This window comes from Salvelinus namaycush, unplaced genomic scaffold, assembly GCF_016432855.1.
Source record: "Salvelinus namaycush isolate Seneca unplaced genomic scaffold, SaNama_1.0 Scaffold2970, whole genome shotgun sequence".
Taxonomy (NCBI): Eukaryota; Metazoa; Chordata; class Actinopteri; order Salmoniformes; family Salmonidae; genus Salvelinus; species Salvelinus namaycush.
The window spans coordinates 1-24,291 of NW_024059864.1; the positions used below are offsets into that span (position 1 = coordinate 1).

At 46.6% G+C, this 24,291-nt stretch overlaps 1 protein-coding gene across 1 annotated transcript; it reads right to left on the reverse strand.

Moving 5' to 3' along the window:
- Nucleotides 1-2,056: 2,056 nt before the first annotated feature.
- On the reverse strand, nt 2,057-23,080 carry LOC120039739 (multidrug resistance-associated protein 9-like; the record flags this gene model as incomplete). Its single annotated transcript, XM_038985138.1, has 8 exons — nt 22,850-23,080; nt 20,586-20,720; nt 9,230-9,323; nt 8,960-9,028; nt 8,461-8,550; nt 7,210-7,313; nt 6,040-6,222; nt 2,057-2,283 (listed from the first exon to the last, which is right to left on the reverse strand). Coding segments are annotated over exons 2-8 (827 nt in total), but the record flags the coding sequence as incomplete, so codon positions are not given.
- Between the last annotated feature and the right edge of the window lie 1,211 nt (nt 23,081-24,291).

A 24,291-nucleotide genomic window follows, 5' to 3' on the forward strand; every position in this document is an offset into this window, starting at 1 on the left:
GGACTCAGAACACACAGGACTCAGAACACACAGGACTCAGAACACACAGGACTCAGAACACACAGGACTCAGAACACACAGGACTCAGAACACACAGGACTCAGAACACACAGGACTCAGAACACACAGGACTCAGAACACACAGGACTCAGAACACACAGGACTCAGAGGACACAGGACTCAGAACACAGGACTCAGAACACACAGGACTCAGAAAACACAGGACTCAGAACACACAGGACTCAGAGCACACAGGACTCAGAGCACACAGGACTCAGAACACACAGGACTCAGAACAAACAGGACTCAGAACACACAGGACTCAGAACACACAGGACTCAGAACACACAGGACTCAGAGCACACAGGACTCAGAACACACAGGACTCAGAACACACAGGACTCAGAACACACAGGACTCAGAGGACACAGGACTCAGAACACACAGGACTCAGAAAACAACATACAACATACTTAGAACACACTGACTGTATGTCACCCTGGGTAAATGACCAAACTGACTGCATGTCACCCTGGGTAAATGACCGAACTGACTGCATGTCACCCTGGGTAAATGACCAAACTGACTGCATGTCACCCTGGGTAAATGACCGAACTGACTGCATGTCACCCTGGGTAAATGACCAAACTGACTGTATGTCACCCTGGGTAAATGACCGAACTGACTGTATGTCACCCTGGGTAAATGACCAAACTGACTGCATGTCACCCTGGGTAAATGACCAAACTGACTGCATGTCACCCTGGGTAAATGACCGAACTGACTGTATGTCACCCTGGGTAAATGACCAAACTGACTGCATGTCACCCTGGGTAAATGACCGAACTGACTGTATGTCACCCTGGGTAAATGACCAAACTGACTGTATGTCACCCTGGGTAAATGACCAAACTGACTGCATGTCACCCTGGGTAAATGACCAAACTGACTGCATGTCACCCTGGGTAAATGACCGAACTGACTGCATGTCACCCTGGGTAAATGACCGAACTGACTGCATGTCACCCTGGGTAAATGACCAAACTGACTGTATGTCACCCTGGGTAAATGACCGAACTGACTGTATGTCACCCTGGGTAAATGACCAAACTGACTGCATGTCACCCTGGGTAAATGACCAAACTGACTGTATGTCACCCTGGGTAAATGACCAAACTGACTGTATGTCACCCTGGGTAAATGACCAAACTGACTGCATGTCACCCTGGGTAAATGACATTTACATTTAAGTCATTTAGCAGACGCTCTTATCCAGAGCGACTTACAAATTTACCTTTTTTTAAATATTTAACTAGGCAAGTCAGTTAAGAACAAATTCTTATTTTTCAATGACGGCCTACCGGGGAACAGTGGGTTAACTGCCTGTTCAGGGGCAGAACGACAGATCTGTACCTTGTCAGCTCGGGGATTTGAACCTGCAACCTTTCGGTTACTAGTCCAACGCTCCAACCACTAGGCCACCCCGCCGCCCCAATGACCAAACTGACTGCATGTCACCATGGGTAAATGACCAAACTGACTGTATATGTCACCCTGGGTAAATGACCAAACTGACTGCATGTCACCCTGGGTAAATGACCAAACTGACTGTATGTCACCCTGGGTAAATGACCAAACTGACTATGTCACCCTGGGTAAATGACCAAACTGTCTGTATGTCACCCTGGGTAAATGACCAAACTGACTGCATGTCACCCTGGGTAAATGACCAAACTGTCTGTATGTCACCCTGGGTAAATGACCAAACTGACTGCATGTCACCCTGGGTAAATGACCAAACTGTCTGTATGTCACCCTGGGTAAATGACCAAACTGTCTGTATGTCACCCTGGGTAAATGACCAAACTGACTGTATGTCACCCTGGGTAAATGACCAAACTGACTGCATGTCACCCTGGGTAAATGACCAAACTGACTGCATGTCACCCTGGGTAAATGACCAAACTGACTGCATGTCACCCTGGGTAAATGACCAAACTGACTGCATGTCACCGTGGGTAAATGACCAAACTGTAAAGATGCAGGGTTGACTCACTAGAGTATGAGGGTGAAGATGGCTCCCAGCAGCGTGATGGCGATGAGTAACGGAGGGAACACGGCCGAGATGGTGACAATGGTGTAGGTGACCATCAGGCAGAACTGCAGAAAGTTCTCCATGTTGAAGGGCAGCATGGTATCCACCTCATCCTGGTCCTTGGAAAACCGGTTCACCATACGTCCCGTTGGGGTGGTGTCAAAGAAACTCATGGGGCTGTTCAGGATCTACGACACAGACAGGACCCAGGGGATAGGGTTAGGGTGATGAGAGGACTGATGGAACACAGACAGGACCCAGGGGAATGGGTTAGGGTGATGAGAGGACTGATGGAACACAGACAGGACCCAGGGGATAGGGTTAGGGTGATGAGAGGACTGATGGAACACAGACAGGACCCAGGGGATAGGGTTAGGGTGATGAGAGGACTGATGGAACACAGACAGGACCCAGGGGATAGGGTTAGGGTGATGAGAGGACTGATGGAACACAGACAGGACCCAGGGGAATGGGTTAGGGTGATGAGAGGACTGATGGAACACAGACAGGACCCAGGGGATAGGGTTAGGGTGATGAGAGGACTGATGGAACACAGACAGGACCCAGGGGATAGGGTTAGGGTGATGAGAGGACTGATGGAACACAGACAGGACCCGGGGGATAGGGTTAGGGTGATGAGAGGACTGATGGAACACAGACAGGACCCAGGGGATAGGGTTAGGGTGATGAGAGGACTGATGGAACACAGACAGGACCCGGGAGATAGGGTTAGGGTGATGAGAGGACTGATGGAACACAGACAGGACCCAGGGGATAGGGTTAGGGTGATGAGAGGACTGATGGAACACAGGCAGGACCCAGGGGATAGGGTTAGGGTGATGAGAGGACTGATGGAACACAGACAGGACCCAGGGGATAGGGTTAGGGTGATGAGAGGACTGGTGGAACACAGACAGGACCCAGGGGATAGGGTTAGGGTGATGAGAGGACTGATGGAACACAGACAGGACCCAGGGGATAGGGTTAGGGTGATGAGAGGACTGATGGAACACAGACAGGACCCGGGGGATAGGGTTAGGGTGATGAGAGGACTGATGGAACACAGACAGGACACAGGGGATAGGGTTAGGGTGATGAGAGGACTGATGGAACACAGACAGGACCCAGGGGATAGGGTTAGGGTGATGAGAGGACTGATGGAACACAGACAGGACCCAGGGGATAGGGTTAGGGTGATGAGAGGACTGATGGAACACATACAGGACCCAGGGGATCGGGTTAGGGTGATGAGAGGACTGATGGAACACAGACAGGACCCAGGGGATAGGGTTAGGGTGATGAGAGGACTGATGGAACACAGACAGGACCCGGGGGATATGGTTAGGGTGATGAGAGGACTGATGGAACACAGACAGGACCCGGGGTATAGGGTTAGGGTGATGAGAGGACTGATGGAACACAGACAGGACCCGGGGGATAGGGTTAGGGTGATGAGAGGACTGATGGAACACAGACAGGACCCAGGGGATAGGGTTAGGGTGATGAGAGGACTGATGGAACACAGACAGGCCCCAGGGGATAGGGTTAGGGTGATGAGAGGACTGATGGAACACAGACAGGACCCAGGGGATAGGGTTAGGGTGATGAGAGGACTGATGGAACACAGACAGGACCCAGGGGATAGGGTTAGGGTGATGAGAGGACTGATGGAACACAGACAGGACCCAGGGGATAGGGTTAGGGTGATGAGAGGACTGATGGAACACAGACAGGACCCAGGGGATAGGGTTAGGGTGATGAGAGGACTGATGGAACACAGACAGGACCCAGTGGATAGGGTTAGGGTGATGAGAGGACTGATGGAACACAGACAGGACCCAGGGGATAGGGTTAGGGTGATGAGAGGACTGATGGAACACAGACAGGACCCAGGGGATGGGGTTAGGGTGATGAGAGGACTGATGGAACACAGACAGGACCCAGGGGATTGGGTTAGGGTGATGAGAGGACTGATGGAACACAGACAGGACCCAGGGGATAGGGTTAGGGTGATGAGAGGACTGATGGAACACAGACAGGACCCAGGGGATAGGGTTAGGGTGATGAGAGGACTGATGGAACACAGACAGGACCCAGGGGATAGGGTTAGGGTGATGAGAGGACTGATGGAACACAGACAGGACCCAGGGGATAGGGTTAGGGTGATGAGAGGACTGATGGAACACAGACAGGACCCAGGGGATCGGGTTAGGGTGATGAGAGGACTGATGGAACACAGACAGGACCCAGGGGATAGGGTTAGGGTGATGAGAGGACTGATGGAACACAGACAGGACCCAGGGGATAGGGTTAGGGTGATGAGAGGACTGATGGAACACAGACAGGACCCAGGGGATAGGGTTAGGGTGATGAGAGGACTGATGGAACACAGACAGGACCCAGGGGATAGGGTTAGGGTGATGAGAGGACTGATGGAACACAGACAGGACCCAGGGGATAGGGTTAGGGTGATGAGAGGACTGATGGAACACAGACAGGACCCAGGGGATTGGGTTAGGGTGATGAGAGGACTGATGGAACACAGACAGGACCCAGGGGATAGGGTTAGGGTGATGAGAGGACTGATGGAACACAGACAGGACCCAGGGGATTGGGTTAGGGTGATGAGAGGACTGATGGAACACAGACAGGACCCAGGGGATAGGGTTAGGGTGATGAGAGGACTGATGGAACACAGGCAGGACCCAGGGGATAGGGTTAGGGTGATGAGAGGACTGATGGAACACAGACAGGACCCAGGGGATAGGGTTAGGGTGATGAGAGGACTGATGGAACACAGACAGGACCCAGGGGATAGGGTTAGGGTGATGAGAGGACTGATGGAACACAGACAGGACCCAGGGGATAGGGTTAGGGTGATGAGAGGACTAATGGAACACAGACAGGACCCAGGGGATAGGGTTAGGGTGATGAGAGGACTGATGGAACACAGACAGGACCCAGGGGATAGGGTTAGGGAGATGAGAGGACTGATGGAACACAGACAGGACCCAGGGGATAGGGTTAGGGTGATGAGAGGACTGATGGAACACAGACAGGACCCGGGGGATAGGGTTAGGGTGATGAGAGGACTGATGGAACACAACCCTACTGTAAGATCTTTATGACATACACGACCGTTCAAAAGTTTGGGATCACTTTAAAAAATGTCCTTGTTTTTGAAAGAAAAGCAAAAAAAATGGTCCATTTAAAATAATATAAAATTGATCAGAAATACAGTGTAGACATTGTTAATGTTGTAAATGACTATTGTAGCTGGAAACAACTGTTTTTTTATGGAATATCTACATAGGCGTACAGAGGCCCATTATCAGCAACCATCCCCCCTGTGTTCCAATGGCACGTTGTGTTAGCTAATCCACGTTTATCATTTAAAAAAGACTAATTGATCATTAGAAAACCCTTTTGCAATTATGTTAGCACAGCTGAAAACTATTGTACTGATTAAAGAAGCAATAAAACTGTCCTTCTTTAGACTAGTTGAGTATCTGGAGCATCAGCATTTGTGGGTTCGATTACAGGCTCAAAACGGCCAATGGCTTTTCTTTCAAAAACAAAAGAAAATTTCTAAGTGACCCCAAACTTTTGAATGGTAGTGTATATCTTCAGAGACCTATCCACTGCTAAAATGTAAAGTCACATGACTCATGGGGTTGCCCAGGGTCTGAACCCCAGACAGTCCAGGGTGATCAAGGTTCTTTATATCCCAAAGTAAAAGCTATGAACACAAACCCAGCTATTTGTTGTGGAAGAAGACAAGGATGTCCCCTCTCCCCTCTCTTCTTCCAAGATTCAACGCTATGGAATTCCTCATCAATAACTTTTGGTTCTCATCCCGCATTGTACCTCTCCCCTGTCCGTTTCAATACTATTGACAACAGTGTGTAGTGTGATTGATAACAGTGGTGTTGTGTGGTAGTTACGTTTCTGAACATGGTGTCGTGTAGCTTGGAGGACGCGTGCAGCGTAACTTTGGTGAAAGAGTAGCCCTTGAGGAAGCTGAAGACCAGCATGGCCACCACCACCAGGCCGTAAATCATCTGGTAGAAGCTCAGGTCAGGGTTCAGGGAGATGTTTCCTGCGGTGGAATTCGACACGTTCGCTGTCTGAAATCACACGTTAAAGAGCCCGTTAGTTAATATATGGCTTTGTTACCGTGTAAGGTACTAAGAATGTTTTAACTAGTCTATAAAAAACAGATGTAGCATGTTATGTTAAAAAAAATGTATTACTTGTGCTAGCCACAGATGTCATCTAATCTGCTAAAATAGGAACGACAAACTGTTCATGCAATTGACCCTTTTCTAAGCTCCAGAATTTTTGGGGAAAACCAATCGCAGCGCTCCAATGGATAGCAACTGTCGTCGAGTCCGACATCTCGGACAAGATCACGTTTCAAACGCATGAAAGCCAGTAAGGGAAATGGCAGAAAACGGAGTTTTTCTTCAAAACATAAATAGTTGAAAATGGCTAAATAATTTAACAGTGCACCAGGCGCTACTGTGATTCCTGAAATGCCGAGCCTGTTGATATTAGTATTTATCGAATCCGAAATTATACTTTCGTTACATTGTTTGCTAGCTCCGCTGGTTAGCTAGCTCTCAGTCTCATTGACCACTAAAACTTTGCTAACACTAGCTAGCCACTCAATATAACATGTTTTCGCAAAATGTATGTTAGCTAGCTAAGCCATGTTATGAATACAACTCTCCTCTGCTATCATCATGATGCTATTAGAGAGCACTAGTCAGCTTCCAAAAGTGGTTATTTGACTGCTTGCTGACAGTGAATTCAGAGCCGTTCAGTGGCTAGCCACAAAACAAACATCATCTTACCAGGTTCCCCGTGAATAAATTGTAATACCAGTCCATCAAAACATACCCACGAGTCTTCTGATTAACAAGGGTTGGTCTGTGTTTCATTTCATTGTGTAAAAAAAACATCAACATCATTGTAAGGGGGATTTCGCTAGTGGTTTGAGTGATGAATTGGTCTTCCAAAGAAAATGTTGTCAGAGGTTGCAACAGTAACCAAAGGGGGTAGGGGCCTAGCGAAGGGTCAATTGACAAACATTTGAACTACAGTAGACTTACCCCTGATCCCTGCTCCAGCCAGTAGCTGAGCCACCAGTTGCTGAAGGCAGTGGACCCCACCAAGCAGATGAAGATGATGATGATGAGAGACAGTAGTATGTACCCTGGAGACCAGAGACACCAGAGGTGAGACCAGAGGAGAGAAAAGATGAGACCAGAGGGAAGAGGAGAGAAAAGATGAGACCAGAGACCAGACGAGAGAAGAGATGAGAGACCAGAGACAAGAGGAGAGACCAGAGGAGAGACCAGAGGGGAGACCAGAGGAGAGACCAGAGGGGAGAGGAGAGACCAGAGGAGAGACCAGAGGGGAGACCAGAGGAGAGACCAGAGGAGAGACCAGAGGAGAGACCAGAGGAGAGAAGAGGGGAGAGACCAGAGACCAGACGAGAGACCAGAGGAGAAGAAAAGATGAAACCAGAGACAAGAAGAGAGACCAGATGAGAGAGGAGAGGGGAGACCAGAGGGGAGACCAGAGGGGAGACCAGAGGGGAGACCAGAGGGGAGACCAGAGGAGAGACCAGAGGAGAGACCAGAGGAGAGAAGAGGGGAGAGACCAGAGACCAGACGAGAGACCAGAGGAGAAGAAAAGATGAAACCAGAGACAAGAAGAGAGACCAGATGAGAGAGGAGAGGGGAGACCAGAGGGGAGACCAGAGGAGAGACCAGAGGAGAAACCAGAGGAGAGACCAAAGGAGAGACCAGAGGAGAAACCAGAGAGAGGAGAGACCATAAGAGAGACCAGAGGAGAAACCAGAGAGAGGAGAGACCAGATGAGAGACCAGAGGAGAAACCAGAGAGAGGAGAGACCATAAGAGAGACCAGAGGAGACACCAGAGGAAAGGAGAGACCAGAGGGGAGAACAGAGGGGAGAACAGAGGAGAGAGCAAAGGGGAGACCAGAGGAGAGACCAGAGGAGAGAGGAGAGACCAGAGAATAGAGGAGAGACCAGAGGGGAGAACAGAGGAGAGAGCAAAGGGGAGAGGAGAGACCAGAGAGACCAAAGGAAAGACCAGAGGAGAGAGGAGACACCATAAGATACAGGATTCAGTATGACTCAACATAACCCACACTATACTGCTACAATATTGGTTAATGATTTGCTTAGATCTGAGTATCCCTGCTCCACTAGGTGTGAGGAGTAAGGCTGAGGTGAATGAGGTGTGTCCTAACCTCCTGCAGCTTTACAGTACTGGCGGTAGGTCAGGGTTAACTCGGGGTTCAGAGTGTGGTGTGTGTAAGGTGTGTCCTAACCTCCTGCAGCTTTACAGTACTGGTGGTAGGTCCTCCAGGTAACAGAACCCTCCTGAGAACCCTCCTGAGTCACCAGCTGGTCCTTGGACACTACCAGACAACAACAACAAATATCAACAGACAACATCAACAACAACAACCATAATAAACAACAACAACCATAATAAACAACAACAACAAATATCAACAGACAACAGCAACAGCAACAACAAACATAATAAACAACAATAACAACCATAATAAACAACAATAATAACCAACAACAAACATAAACAACAATAATAACAAACATAATAAACAACAACAAACATAATAAACAACAATAACAACCATAATAAACAACAACATAATAAACAACAACAACCATAATAAATAACAACAAACATCATGTTGATGGAATTAATTGATTTGATCCTTTAAAATGTCACACGGTGTACAGCCATAATAATACTTTGGAGGATTGGAATGTGAAGGAATCGAGGACCCTGGCTAAAATTACCGTTGACGTCATGTGATACCGACTGACTTCCTCCCGACTCGTCTGGTTTCTCATCAGACATGTCAAAAGCTGTCGGAGAAAAAGACGTGACGTAAATCCCAGTAAATGACACACAACAGACCTTTTAACGCAGAGCTACACATATAAGAATGAAATGTATTAAACAAGACACTAGAAGAAAAACCTATTGTTTCCAATAGCGTTACATACAGGATGTGAGAGCAGACCGTGTCTATGTTAAGATATGTATAGATATCTAGCTTATCAAACCTGGGTTTTCTAGTCCTTTTCCCTTGTGATCAACCAGGTTATTCTCCTTCCTGTCCACGGGGTCTGGTTGTGTCGGCTCCTCCTCAGTTCGTTCCTAACATACAGGATTAAGTCAGACATTAATAATGTGGGAGGAATATATTTGTTGACGTCTCTCGGGAGTCTTGACAATACAGTATACGACTGTGTATTTGATGGTTCGTGTGGGAAAACCCAGGAAGAGAAGTGGCAGCATGTGCAACAGCTAATGGGACCTCTAATAAACTAGACTAAAACATGAAACATGATATCTAGACTGGACATAGTCTCCTCCAGGTGGACAGATCCTAATAAACTAGACTAAAACATGATACATGACATCTAGACTGGACATAGTCTCCTCCAGGTGGACTGATCCTAATAAACTAGACTAAAACATGATATCTAGACTGGACATAGTCTCCTCCAGGTGGACTGATCCTAATAAACTAGACTAAAACATGATACATGATATCTAGACTGGACATAGTCTCCTCCAGGTGGACTGATCCTAATAAACTAGACTAAAACATGATACATGATATCTAGACTGGACATAGTCTCCTCCAGGTGGACTGATCCTAATAAACTAGACTAAAACATGATACATGATATCTAGACTGGAAATAGTCTCCTCCAGGTGGACTGATCCTAATAAACTAGACTAAAACATGATATCTAGACTGGACATAGTCTCCTCCAGGTGGACTGATCCTAATAAACTAGACTAAAACATGATACATGATATCTAGACTGGACATAGTCTCCTCCACGTGGACTAATCCTAATAAACTAGACTAAAACATGATATCTAGACTGGACATAGTCTCCTCCAGGTGGACTAATCCTAATAAACTAGACTAAAACATGATACATGATATCTAGACTGGACATAGTCTCCTTCAGGTGGACTGATCCTAATAAACTAGAATAAAACATGATACATGATATCTAGACTGGACATAGTCTCCTCCAGGTGGACTAATCCTAATAAACTAGACTAAAACATGATATCTAGACTGGACATAGTCTCCTCCAGGTGGACTGATCCTAATAAACTAGACTAAAACATGATATCTAGACTGGACATAGTCTCCTCCAGGTGGACTGATCCTAATAAACTAGACTAAAACATGATATCTAGACTGGACATAGTCTCCTCCAGGTGGACTGATCCTAATAAACTAGACTAAAACATGATATCTAGACTGGACATAGTCTCCTCCAGGTGGACTGATCCTAATAAACTAGAATAAAACATGATACATGATATCTAGACTGGACAGTCTCCTCCAGGTGGACTGATCCTAATAAACTAGACTAAAACATGATATCTAGACTGGACATAGTCTCCTCCAGGTGGACTGATCCTAATAAACTAGACTAAAACATGATACATGATATCTAGACTGGACATAGTCTCCTCCAGGTGGACTGATCCTAATAAACTAGACTAAAACATGATATCTAGACTGGACATAGTCTCCTCCAGGTGGACTGATCCTAATAAACTAGACTAAAACATGATATCTAGACTGGACATAGTCTCCTCCAGGTGGACTGATCCTAATAAACTAGACTAAAACATGATACATGATATCTAGAATGGACATAGTCTCCTCCAGGTGGACTGATCCTAATAAACTAGACTAAAACATGATACATGATATCTAGACTGGACATAGTCTCCTCCAGGTGGACTGATCCTAATAAACTAGACTAAAACATGATACATGATATCTAGACTGGATATAGTCTCCTCCAGGTGGATTGATCCTAATAAACTAGACTAAAACATGATATCTAGACTGGACATAGTCTCCTCCAGGTGGACTGATCCTAATAAACTAGACTAAAACATGATATCTAGACTGGACATAGTCTCCTCCAGGTGGACTGATCCTAATAAACTAGACTAAAACATGATACATGATATCTAGACTGGACATAGTCTCCTCCAGGTGGACTGATCCTAATAAACTAGACTAAAACATGACACATGATATCTAGACTGGACATAGTCTCCTCCAGGTGGACTGATCCTAATAAACTAGACTAAAACATGATATCTAGACTGGACATAGTCTCCTCCAGGTGGACAGATCCTAATAAACTAGACTAAAACATGATACATGACATCTAGACTGGACATAGTCTCCTCCAGGTGGACTGATCCTAATAAACTAGACTAAAACATGATATCTAGACTGGACATAGTCTCCTCCAGGTGGACTGATCCTAATAAACTAGACTAAAACATGATACATGATATCTAGACTGGACATAGTCTCCTCCAGGTGGACTGATCCTAATAAACTAGACTAAAACATGATACATGATATCTAGACTGGACATAGTCTCCTCCAGGTGGACTGATCCTAATAAACTAGACTAAAACATGATACATGATATCTAGACTGGAAATAGTCTCCTCCAGGTGGACTGATCCTAATAAACTAGACTAAAACATGATATCTAGACTGGACATAGTCTCCTCCAGGTGGACTGATCCTAATAAACTAGACTAAAACATGATACATGATATCTAGACTGGACATAGTCTCCTCCACGTGGACTAATCCTAATAAACTAGACTAAAACATGATATCTAGACTGGACATAGTCTCCTCCAGGTGGACTAATCCTAATAAACTAGACTAAAACATGATACATGATATCTAGACTGGACATAGTCTCCTTCAGGTGGACTGATCCTAATAAACTAGAATAAAACATGATACATGATATCTAGACTGGACATAGTCTCCTCCAGGTGGACTAATCCTAATAAACTAGACTAAAACATGATATCTAGACTGGACATAGTCTCCTCCAGGTGGACTGATCCTAATAAACTAGACTAAAACATGATATCTAGACTGGACATAGTCTCCTCCAGGTGGACTGATCCTAATAAACTAGACTAAAACATGATATCTAGACTGGACATAGTCTCCTCCAGGTGGACTGATCCTAATAAACTAGACTAAAACATGATATCTAGACTGGACATAGTCTCCTCCAGGTGGACTGATCCTAATAAACTAGAATAAAACATGATACATGATATCTAGACTGGACAGTCTCCTCCAGGTGGACTGATCCTAATAAACTAGACTAAAACATGATATCTAGACTGGACATAGTCTCCTCCAGGTGGACTGATCCTAATAAACTAGACTAAAACATGATACATGATATCTAGACTGGACATAGTCTCCTCCAGGTGGACTGATCCTAATAAACTAGACTAAAACATGATATCTAGACTGGACATAGTCTCCTCCAGGTGGACTGATCCTAATAAACTAGACTAAAACATGATATCTAGACTGGACATAGTCTCCTCCAGGTGGACTGATCCTAATAAACTAGACTAAAACATGATACATGATATCTAGAATGGACATAGTCTCCTCCAGGTGGACTGATCCTAATAAACTAGACTAAAACATGATACATGATATCTAGACTGGACATAGTCTCCTCCAGGTGGACTGATCCTAATAAACTAGACTAAAACATGATACATGATATCTAGACTGGATATAGTCTCCTCCAGGTGGATTGATCCTAATAAACTAGACTAAAACATGATATCTAGACTGGACATAGTCTCCTCCAGGTGGACTGATCCTAATAAACTAGACTAAAACATGATATCTAGACTGGACATAGTCTCCTCCAGGTGGACTGATCCTAATAAACTAGACTAAAACATGATACATGATATCTAGACTGGACATAGTCTCCTCCAGGTGGACTGATCCTAATAAACTAGACTAAAACATGACACATGATATCTAGACTGGACATAGTCTCCTCCAGGTGGACTGATCCTAATAAACTAGACTAAAACATGATATCTAGACTGGACATAGTCTCCTCCAGGTGGACTGATCCTAATAAACTAGACTAAAACATGATATCTAGACTGGACATAGTCTCCTCCAGGTGGACTGATCCTAATAAACTAGACTAAAACATGATATCTAGACTGGACATAGTCTCCTCCAGGTGGACTGATCCTAATAAACTAGACTAAAACATGATATCTAGACTGGACATAGTCTCCTCCAGGTGGACTGATCCTAATAAACTAGACTAAAACATGATACATGATATCTAGACTGGACATAGTCTCCTCCAGGTGGACTGATCCTAATAAACTAGACTAAAACATGATATCTAGACTGGACATAGTCTCCTCCAGGTGGACTGATCCTAATAAACTAGACTAAAACATGATACATGATATCTAGACTGGACATAGTCTCCTCCAGGTGGACTGATCCTAATAAACTAGACTAAAACATGATATCTAGACTGGACATAGTCTCCTCCAGGTGGACTGATCCTAATAAACTAGACTAAAACATGATATCTAGACTGGACATAGTCTCCTCCAGGTGGACTGATCCTAATAAACTAGACTAAAACATGATACATGATATCTAGAATGGACATAGTCTCCTCCAGGTGGACTGATCCTAATAAACTAGACTAAAACATGATATCTAGACTGGACATAGTCTCCTCCAGGTGGACTGATCCTAATAAACTAGACTAAAACATGATACATGATATCTAGACTGGATATAGTCTCCTCCAGGTGGATTGATCCTAATAAACTAGACTAAAACATGATATCTAGACTGGACATAGTCTCCTCCAGGTGGACTGATCCTAATAAACTAGACTAAAACATGATATCTAGACTGGACATAGTCTCCTCCAGGTGGACTGATCCTAATAAACTAGACTAAAACATGATACATGATATCTAGACTGGACATAGTCTCCTCCAGGTGGACTGATCCTAATAAACTAGACTAAAACATGACACATGATATCTAGACTGGACATAGTCTCCTCCAGGTGGACTGATCCTAATAAACTAGACTAAAACATGATACATGATATCTAGACTGGACATAGTCTCCTCCAGGTGGACTGATCCTAATAAACTAGACTAAAACATGATATCTAGACTGGACATAGTCTCCTCCAGGTGGACTGATCCTAATAAACTAGACTAAAACATGATACATGATATCTAGACTGGACATAGTCTCCTCCAGGTGGACTGATCCTAATAATCTAGACTAAAACATGACACATGATATCTAGACTGGACATAGTCTCCTCCAGGTGGACTGATCCTAATAAACTAGACTAAAACATGATATCTAGACTGGACATAGTCTCCTCCAGGTGGACTGATCCTAATAAACTAGACTAAAACATGATATCTAGACTGGACATAGTCTCCTCCAGGTGGACTGATCCTAATAAACTAGACTAAAACATGATATCTAGACTGGACATAGTCTCCTCCAGGTGGACTGATCCTAATAAACTAGACTAAAGCATGATACATGATATCTAGACTGTCAGGTTTTGGCCAGGACTATTCAGGTTTTGGTCACTAGATGCTCCCATTGCGCCTTTTTGAACCTTTTGTTTTTCCCTTGTTCTAGTTATTGTTTGCACCTGTGCCTCATTGTCTTGTAGGTATTTAAACCCTTAGTGTTCCTCAGTTCTTTGCTCTGTGTTTGTATGTTAGCACCCAGCCCCAGCCATGCTGTGAACATATATTTCTCTTGTTGGATTTTCCAGAGGTACTCTGGTTTTGTTCTTGTTTATTTTTGATTAGTCTTTTGAGGTTGGTTTTTTCCCTGCTGTTCTTACCTCTTTGTGGATTTTCTTTGTATTTTGGAGGATATCCATTTTTTCTCTTGGCTTTACTTTTGACGTTGTGGATTTATATTTTTGCCTGAAGATCTTTTACCTTGATTAAACCACCATCTCTAGTACTGCTGTGTCTGCCTCATCTTCTGGGTTCTGCCGACTATTAGTGACTGTTTCTCACACCGGGTCCTGACAGAAACACAGAGCCATTAAAATGAACCCAGAGGCAGCCAGTACCCAGGATTTTTTCCCCATGCTGTCCCACCACGAGGGAACTGTCCAACGTCACGAAGCTGCTCTGGTTCAGCAAGAGGCCTTAATGGCTAGACATTCTCAACTTCTGTCGGAGATGCTGACTTCCATAAAGCAGATTTCTGATCAACTTTCCCCGGCAACCGCTTCTGCCCCAGTACATCAGATTCAAGTACCCGTGGCAGTTAACCCCCTGGCTGAACCTCGTCTGCCACCTCCCCAACGGTTCTCAGGTGATCCGAGTGTTTGTAAGGGGTTTTTCACCCAATGTCCTTCGAGCTGCAACCCTCGTCGTTTCCCACCGACCGGTCCAAGATAGCATATATCATCACCCTGCTGTCGGAAAAAGCCCTAGCCTGGGCTACTGCTGTGTGGGATGCCCAAAGTCCCTGCTGTGCCAGCTACTCTACCTTTGCTGAAGAATTCAAGCGAGTGTTTCAAGGTCCTACCAGCGGCCCTGACTCAGCCAAACAGCTCCTAACTCTCCGCCAAGGTCGGCGCAGCGTGACGGACTATGCGAGTGGCTGGAACGACGAGGTGCTCACAGTGTGCTTTTTGAAGGGTCTTTCCGACACCATCCAAGATGAACTGGCCACTCGGGAACCACCGGACAACCTCGAGTCCCTGATCAAGTTGGCCTCGCGCATAGACCAGCGTCTGAGAGAGAGAGAACTCAACCGTAGACCTCTCACCCTAGCTCCTATCGGTCCCAGCTCCGAGTCTCCACCTTTATCCTCGCGGGCTCCACCGGAACCCATGCAGGTTGGACGCATCTCCCAGGCTGAGAGAGACCGCCGGATGAGGGAGCGATGCTGTCTATATTGCGGCAAACCGGGCCATTTCCGCTCCACGTGTCCCGGGCTCCAGGGAAACGCACTCTCCCGTGCAGGCCTGGGAGGACTGTAACGGGAAACATAACCTCCTCCCATCCATCCAACTCCCGCCTGCTCATTCCAGTTACCCTTTCCTGGGACAACCACGAGCTTCCCCTTCAAGCCTTGGTAGACTCTGGAGCCGCAGGTAACTTCATGGATGGTGTCTGGGCGAAGGAGAATGGCGTTCCCTCTGAACCTCTAAGTGACCCCATAAGGGTTACTACGTTGGATGGAAGCCCTTTGGGATCTGGACTTGTCACTCGTGTCACTACCCCCTTGCGACTTTCAGTTTCCCAACACCAGGAAGTGATGAACTTTCATCTGATCTCCTGTTCTGAGTTCCCTCTCGTCCTTGGATACCCCTGGCTTCACAGCCATAACCCTCACATCGACTGGTCTGTGGGCACTATCAAGCAGTGGGGTCCTACGTGCCAAGCCACTTGTATCTTCCCAAGTTCCCCGAGTTCCCCTCCCGAGTCTCTAGAATCCATCGACCTGTCCCGAGTTCCCGAGTGTTACCATGACCTCAAACCGGTATTTAGCAAACAGAGGGCCACCAGACTACCACCCCATAGACCTTACGATTGCCCCATCGACCTGTTTCCGGGCACCTGCCCCCCCCCAGGGGTCGGATCTTTTCCCTATCTCCTCCCGAACGAGCTGCTATGGATACCTACATCAAGGAACGCTCTGGCAGCAGGCCTCATGCGTCCATCCACCTCGCCGGCGGGAGCAGGGTTTTTCTTTGTGGCCAAAAAAGACGGTGGATTACGTCCTTGCATCGACTACCATAACTCAATGCCATAACCGTCCGTAACCGCTACCCGCTACCCCTTATGGCCACAGCCTTTGAGCTGCTCCAGGAAGCAGTTGTCTTCACTAAACTTGACCTGCAGAACGCATACCATCTTGTACGGATCAGACCCGGTGACGAGTGGAAGACCGCTTTCAACACGCCTACTGGTCACTACGAATACTTGGTGATGCCCTTCGGCCTGACCAACGCCCCGGCTGTGTTCCAAGCGCTCATAAACGATGTGCTTAGGGATATGCTTAACATCTTCGTGTTTGTTTACTTGGATGACATCCTCATCTTTTCAAGCTCCCTTCAAGAACACACTAAGCATGTCAGACAAGTACTCAAACGCCTCCTAGACAGCCATTTGTACGTTAAGCCGGAGAAATGTGAATTCATTCCTCCCGAGTACAATTCCTGGGATTTGTAGTGGAACCCGGTCGAGTCCAGATGGACCCCAGGAAGGTAGGGGCGGTAGCGGATTGGCCCACCCCCAAGTCCGTTAAGGAAGTTCAGCGTTTCCTGGGCTTCACTAACTTTTACCGCAAGTTCATCAAGAACTTCAGCTTGGTGGCAGCCCCTCTTTCAGCTTTAACCAAGGGTGGCAACGCAAGGTTTCTGTGGGGAGAAGAAGCTGAGACGGCCTTCCAAGGACTCAAGCAGCGCATCCTCTCTGCTCCCATCCTGACACTACCGACGGCGGATGAACCTTTTGTGGTGGAGGTAGACGCATCAGAGGTTGGTGTTGGAGCTGTCCTGTCTCAGAGGGGTGAAGACAAGAGGCTTCACCCTTGCGTCTTCTTCTCTCACCGGCTTACCCCGGCCGAGAGGAACTACAATGTGGGGGATCGTGAACTCCTAGCGGTTAAGATGGCATTGAAGGAATGGAGACACTGGCTCGAGGGGCTTCTCAACTGTTTCAAGTGCTTACGGACCACAAAAATCTGGAGTATATCCAGCAGGCGAAGCGGTTGAACTCCAGACAAGCTCGATGGTCTCTTTTTCTTCAATCGATTCCAGTTTATCCTCACCTATAGACCCGGGTCGAAGAATCTCAAACCGGACGCCTTGTCACGAGTCTACGCTCCTGCCATTCGAGAAGATACTGACATGCCTGTCCTTCCTGCCGCTAGGATCGTGGCTCCGATCTCGTGGCAAGTTGAGGATACCGTGAAACGAGCTCAAGCCATCGAACCGGGTCCTAAAGGAGGTCCTGCCAATCGGTTGTTTGTTCCCAAGGCAGCGAGGACCCAGGTCCTTCTGTGGGGGCACTCCTCTCGCCTCACCTGTCACCCAGGCGTAGGTCGCACCTTGGAGTTCATCCAGCGTAAGTTCTGGTGGCCCACCATAAAAGAAGACGTTGCCACTTTCGTCAAGGCCTGTCCCGTGTGCTGCCAGGGCAAATCTTCTCACCTCCGCCCTCAAGGACTCCTTCACCCTTTATCTATTCCCCACCGACCCTGGTCCCATATCTCATTGGACTTTATTACTGGCCTTCCTCCGTCCCATGGTAATACTACTATCCTAGTCATCATCGACAGGTTTTCTAAGGCAGCCAGGTTCGTCCCCTTGACTAAATTACCTTCTGCCAAGGAAACGGCTGAGTTGGTGATTAACCATGTGTTCCGAGTCTTCGGCATTCCGCAAGATATGGTTTCCGACAGAGATCCCCAGTTCGCCTCAAGGTTTTGGAAGGCCTTCTGCCAACTCATAGGGGCCACTGCCAGTCTTTCTTCAGGGTACCATCCGGAGTCCAACGGCCAAACCGAGAGGATGAATCAAGAGCTGGAAACCACCCTCAGATGTATGGTCTCCAACAACCCGTCCACATGGTCGTCCTTCATGGTTTGGGCCGAGTACGCGCACAACACCTTGTGCTCATCCTCCACTGGTATGTCCCCGCACGAGTGTCAGTTTGGCTATGCTCCTCCATTGTTCCCGGACCAGGAGGCAGAAGTCAGAGTGCCTTTAGCCTCGAGGTTCATCAGACGCTGTCGGCTTACGTGGAAGAAGGCCCGTCTTAATCTTCTGCGTTCCTCACAGCGGTACCAACGACAAGCCAACAGACGTCGCCGTCCCGGGCCTACCCTGCGCCTCGGCCAGAGAGTATGGCTCTCAACTAAGAATTTACCGCTACGGGTGGAGTCTCGCAAGCTGTCCCAGAAATTCATCGGTCCCTTTAAGGTTGCCAGGAGAGTGAACCCCGTTACTTTTCGCCTGCACTTACCCAGATCCCTTAAGATTAATCCCACGTTTCACATTTCTTTATTAAAACCTGTTGTTTTTTCTCCCCTTATCCCGGCAGGCAGACCTCCCCCTCCGCCCCGTGTCATCGGAGGCCAGTCGGCTTATACCGTCCATCGGATACTGGATTCCCGCCGGGTGCAGCGGTCCTGGCAGTATCTGGTGGACTAGGAAGGCTACGGTCCCGAGGAGCGCTCCTGGGTTCCTGCCAAAGACATACTGGACCCTGACCTCATTCGTCAGTTCAGGGCCCTCCACCCTGAGAAGGCTGGTAGGAACGTCAGGAGTCGTTCCTAGGAGGGGGATTCTGTCAGGTTTTGGCCAGGACTATTCAGGTTTTGGTCACTAGATGCTCCCATTGCGCCTTTTTGAACCTTTTGTTTTTCCCTTGTTCCAGTTATTGTTTGCACCTGTGCCTCATTGTCTTGTAGGTATTTAAACCCTGAGTGTTCCTCAGTTCTTTGCTCTGTGTTTGTATGTTAGCACCCAGCCCCAGCCATGCTGTGAACATATATTTCTCTTGTTGGATTTTCCAGAGGTACTCTGGTTTTGTTCTTGTTTATTTTTGATTAGTCTTTTGAGGTTTGTTTTTTTTCCCTGCTGTTCTTACCTCTTTGTGGATTTTCTTTGTATTTTGGAGGATATCCATTTTTTCTCTTGGCTTTACTTTTGACGTTGTGGATTTATATTTTTGCCTGAAGATCTTTTACCTTGATTAAACCACCTTCTCTAGTAGTGCTGTGTCTGCCTCATCTTCTGGGTTCTGCCGACTATTAGTGACTGTTTCTCACACCGGGTCCTGACATAGACTGGACATAGTCTCCTCCAGGTGGACTGATCCTAATAAACTAGACTAAAACATGATACATGATATCTAGACTGGACATAGTCTCCTCCAGGTGGACTAATCCTAATAAACTAGACTAAAACATGATATCTAGACTGGACATGGTCTCCTCCAGGTGGACTGATCCTAATAAACTAGACTAAAACATGATACATGATATCTAGACTGGACATAGTCTCCTCCAGGTGGACTATTCCTAATAAACTAGACTAAAACATGATACATGATATCTAGACTGGACATAGTCTCCTCCAGGTGGACTGATCCTAATAATGTTCTTGGATATTGAATTGGACTTGTTGCTGTAGTCAATGAGTAATAAAACATGACAGTTCCTCTTGGCTACACCCTTCGTATCTATTGGCTCTGAAACCAGAGGTAGAGGTGGATAACGGGAGATCTTACCTGTGAATGCTCCGTCTGGAAGTTGTTGATCCTCTGTACGTATCCAGAGGTAGAGGTGGATAACGGGAGATCTTACCTGTGAATGCTCCGTCTGGAAGTTATTGATCCTCTGTGCGTACCCAGAGGTAGAGGTGGATAACGGGAGATCTTACCTGTGAATGCTCCGTCTGGAAGTTGTTGATCCTCTGTGCGTACCCAGAGGTAGAGGTGGATAACGGGAGATCTTACCTGGGAATGCTCCGTCTGGAAGTTGTTGATCATCTGTGCGTACCGGCCTTCAGCTTTCATCAGAGCTTTGTGTGTCCCGGACTCCTTTATCTGTCCACTCTCCAACACCAGTATCTCATCACAGAACTCCAGATACTGATACACACAGACAGACAGACAGACAGACAGACAGACAGACAGAGAGAGACAGAGAGAGAGAGAGAGAGAGAGGGGAAGAGAGAGAGAGAGGGGGGGGGGAGAGAGAGACAGAGAGAAAGAGAGAGAGAGGGGGGAAGAGAGAGAGAGAGAGAGAGGGGGCGAAGAGAGAGAGAGAGAGAGAGAGAGAGAGAGAGAGGGCGAAGAGAGACAGAGAGAGAGACAGAGAGAGACAGAGAAACAGAGAGAGAGACAGAGAGAGAGACAGAGAGAGAGAGAGACAGAGAGAGAGACAGAGAGAGAGACAGAGAGAGACAGAGAGAGACAGAGAAACAGAGAGAGAGACAGAGAGAGAGACAGAGACAGAGACAGAGACAGAGAGAGAGAGAGAGAGAGAGAGAGAGAGAGAGAGAGAGAGAGAGAGAGAGAGAGAGAGAGAGAGAGAGAGAGAGAGAGAGAGAGAGGGGAAGAGTAACGTTAATAATTTGAGGAGGGGAGAGAGGATATCCCTGTCGGGTTCCTCTTTCTGTAAGTCACTTTGGATCAAATTAAAACCCTTTGGTAACCCTTTTGTGACCCACAAGGGAATCAAACCCACAACTTAATCAACTGAACAAAGTAAAATACATCTGAACCACAGAGAAAGGGAAAGGACAGCCAATATAAAAAGTTATACCTTGAAACAAGTGGATTCAGCTATTTCAGCCACACCCGTTGCAATCTCCATAGTCAAATATTGGCAGTAAAATGGCCTTAATGAAGAGCTCAGTGACTTTCAACGTGGCACCGCCATAGGTAGCCCCCTTTCCAACAAGTTAGTTCATAACATTTCTGCCCTGCTAGAGCTGCCCCGGTCAACTGTAAGTGTTGTTATTGTGAAGTTGAAACGTCTAGGAGCAACAACGGCTCAGCCGTGAAGTGGTAGGCCACACAAGTTCACAGAACGGGACCGCCGAGTGCTGAAGCGCATTAAAATCATCTGTCCTCGGTTGTAACACTCACTACCGGGTTCCAAACTGCCTCTGGAAGCAACGTCAGCACAATAACTGTTAGTCGGGAGCTTCGTGAAATGGGTTTCCATGGCCGAGCAGCAGCACACAAGCCTAAGATCACCATGCGCAATGCCGAGTGTCGGCTTGAAATGAGTCGGCTTGACATGGAGCAGTGGAAACACTTTCTCTGGAGTGATGAATCACACTTCACCATCCGACGGACGAATCTGGGTTTGGTGGATGCCAGGAGAACGCTACCTGCCCCAATGCATAGCGCCAACTGTAAAGTTTGGTGGAGGAGGAATAATGTTCTGGTACTGTTTTTCCATGGTTTGGGCCCCTTATTTCCAGTGAAGGGAAATCTTAATGCTACAGAATACAATGACATTCTAGACGATTCTACTGGATTTTCCACAAACATAAAACATTGTATCCAGGACAAAAAGTTAATTACTTTAGTGTCTTGTTGCAAACAGGAAGCATGTTTTGGAATATTTTTATTCTGTAGAGGCTTCCTTCTTTTCACTCTGTCATTTAGGTTAGTATTGTGGAGTAACTACAATGTTGTTGATCCATCCTCAGGTTTCTCCTATCACAGCCATTAAACTCTGTAACTGTTTTAAATTCCCCATTGGCCTCATGGTGAAATCCCTGAGGGGTTTCCTTCCTCTCCGGCAACTGAGTTAGGAAGGACGCCTGTATCTTCGTAGTGACTGGGTGTATTGATACACAATCCAAAGTGTAATAAATAACTTCACCATGCTCAAAGAGATGTCAATGTCTGCTTTTTTACATATTTACCCATCTACCAATAGGGGTCCTTCTTTCCGAGGCATTGCATAACCTCCCAGGTTTTTGTGGTTGAGTCTGTGTTTGAAATTCAGTGCTCGACTGAGGGACCTCACAGATAATTGTATGTGTGGGGTACAGATATGAGGTAGTCATTCATTTTGCACACATAGAGTCCATGCAACTTATTATGTAACTTGTTAGGTACATTTTTTACTCCTGAACTTATTGAGGTCATAACAAAGAGGGGTTGAATACTTATTGACTCAAGCGAGTGAGATAATCAAAAACGTACATATTTCAGTGTTCAACGTGACTGTAAGCTGGTAACCAGCAGTTACTCCCTACCTGCAGTTGATGGGTGACCAGGATAATACTCTTCCCCTTCAGGGTCTTCTTGATGCACTCCTCAAAGATGTGTTTCCCCACGTGGGCGTCCACCGCAGACAGAGGGTCGTCCAGCAGGAGGATGTCTTGGTTGGAGTAGACCGCTCTGGCCAGACTGATCCTCTGCTTCTGACCACCAGACAGGTTCAGGCCTCGCTCACCTATCTACAGAACCAGCAATACAACCCAGTCAGTACAGGTCCAGACATCACTCACCTATCTACAGAACCAGCAGTACAACCCAGTCAGAACAGAACAGGTTCAGGCCTCGCTCACCTATCTACAGAACCAGCAGTACAACCCAGTCAGAACAGGTTCAGACATCACTCACCTATCTACAGAACCAGCAGTACAACCCAGTCAGAACAGGTCCAGACATCACTCACCTATCTACAGAACCAGCAATAGAACCCAGTCAGAACAGGTTCAGACATCACTCACCTATCTACAGAACCAGCAGTACAACCCAGTCAGAACAGAACAGGTTCAGACATCACTCACCTATCTACAGAACCAGCAGTACAACCCAGTCAGAACAGAACAGGTCCAGACATCACTCACCTATCTACAGAACCAGCAATACAACCCAGTCAGTACAGGTCCAGACATCACTCACCTATCTACAGAACCAGCAGTACAACCCAGTCAGTACAGAACAGGTTCAGACATCACTCACCTATCTACAGAACCAGCAGTACAACCCAGTCAGAACAGAACAGGTTCAGACATCACTCATCTATCTACAGAACCAGCAGTACAACCCAGTCAGTACAGTACAGGTTCAGACATCGCTCACCTATCTACAGAACCAGCAGTACAACCCAGTCAGAACAGGTTCAGACATCACTCACCTATCTACAGAACCAGCAGTACAACCCAGTCAGAACAGGTTCAGACATCACTCACCTATCTACAGAACCAGCAGTACAACCCAGTCAGAACAGAACAGGTTCAGACATCACTCACCTATCTACAGAACCAGCAGTACAACCCAGTCAGTACAGAACAGGTTCAGACATCGCTCACCTATCTACAGAACCAGCAGTACAACCCAGTCAGTACAGGTCCAGACATCACTCACCTATCTACAGAACCAGCAGTACAACCCAGTCAGAACAGGTTCAGACATCACTCACCTATCTACAGAACCAGCAGTACAACCCAGTCAGTACAGGTCCAGACATCACTCACCTATCTACAGAACCAGCAGTACAACCCAGTCAGAACAGGTTCAGACATCACTCACCTATCTACAGAACCAGCAGTACAACCCAGTCAGAACAGAACAGGTTCAGACATCACTCACCTATCTACAGAACCAGCAGTACAACCCAGTCAGTACAGAACAGGTCCAGACATCACTCACCTATCTACAGAACCAGCAGTACAACCCAGTCAGTACA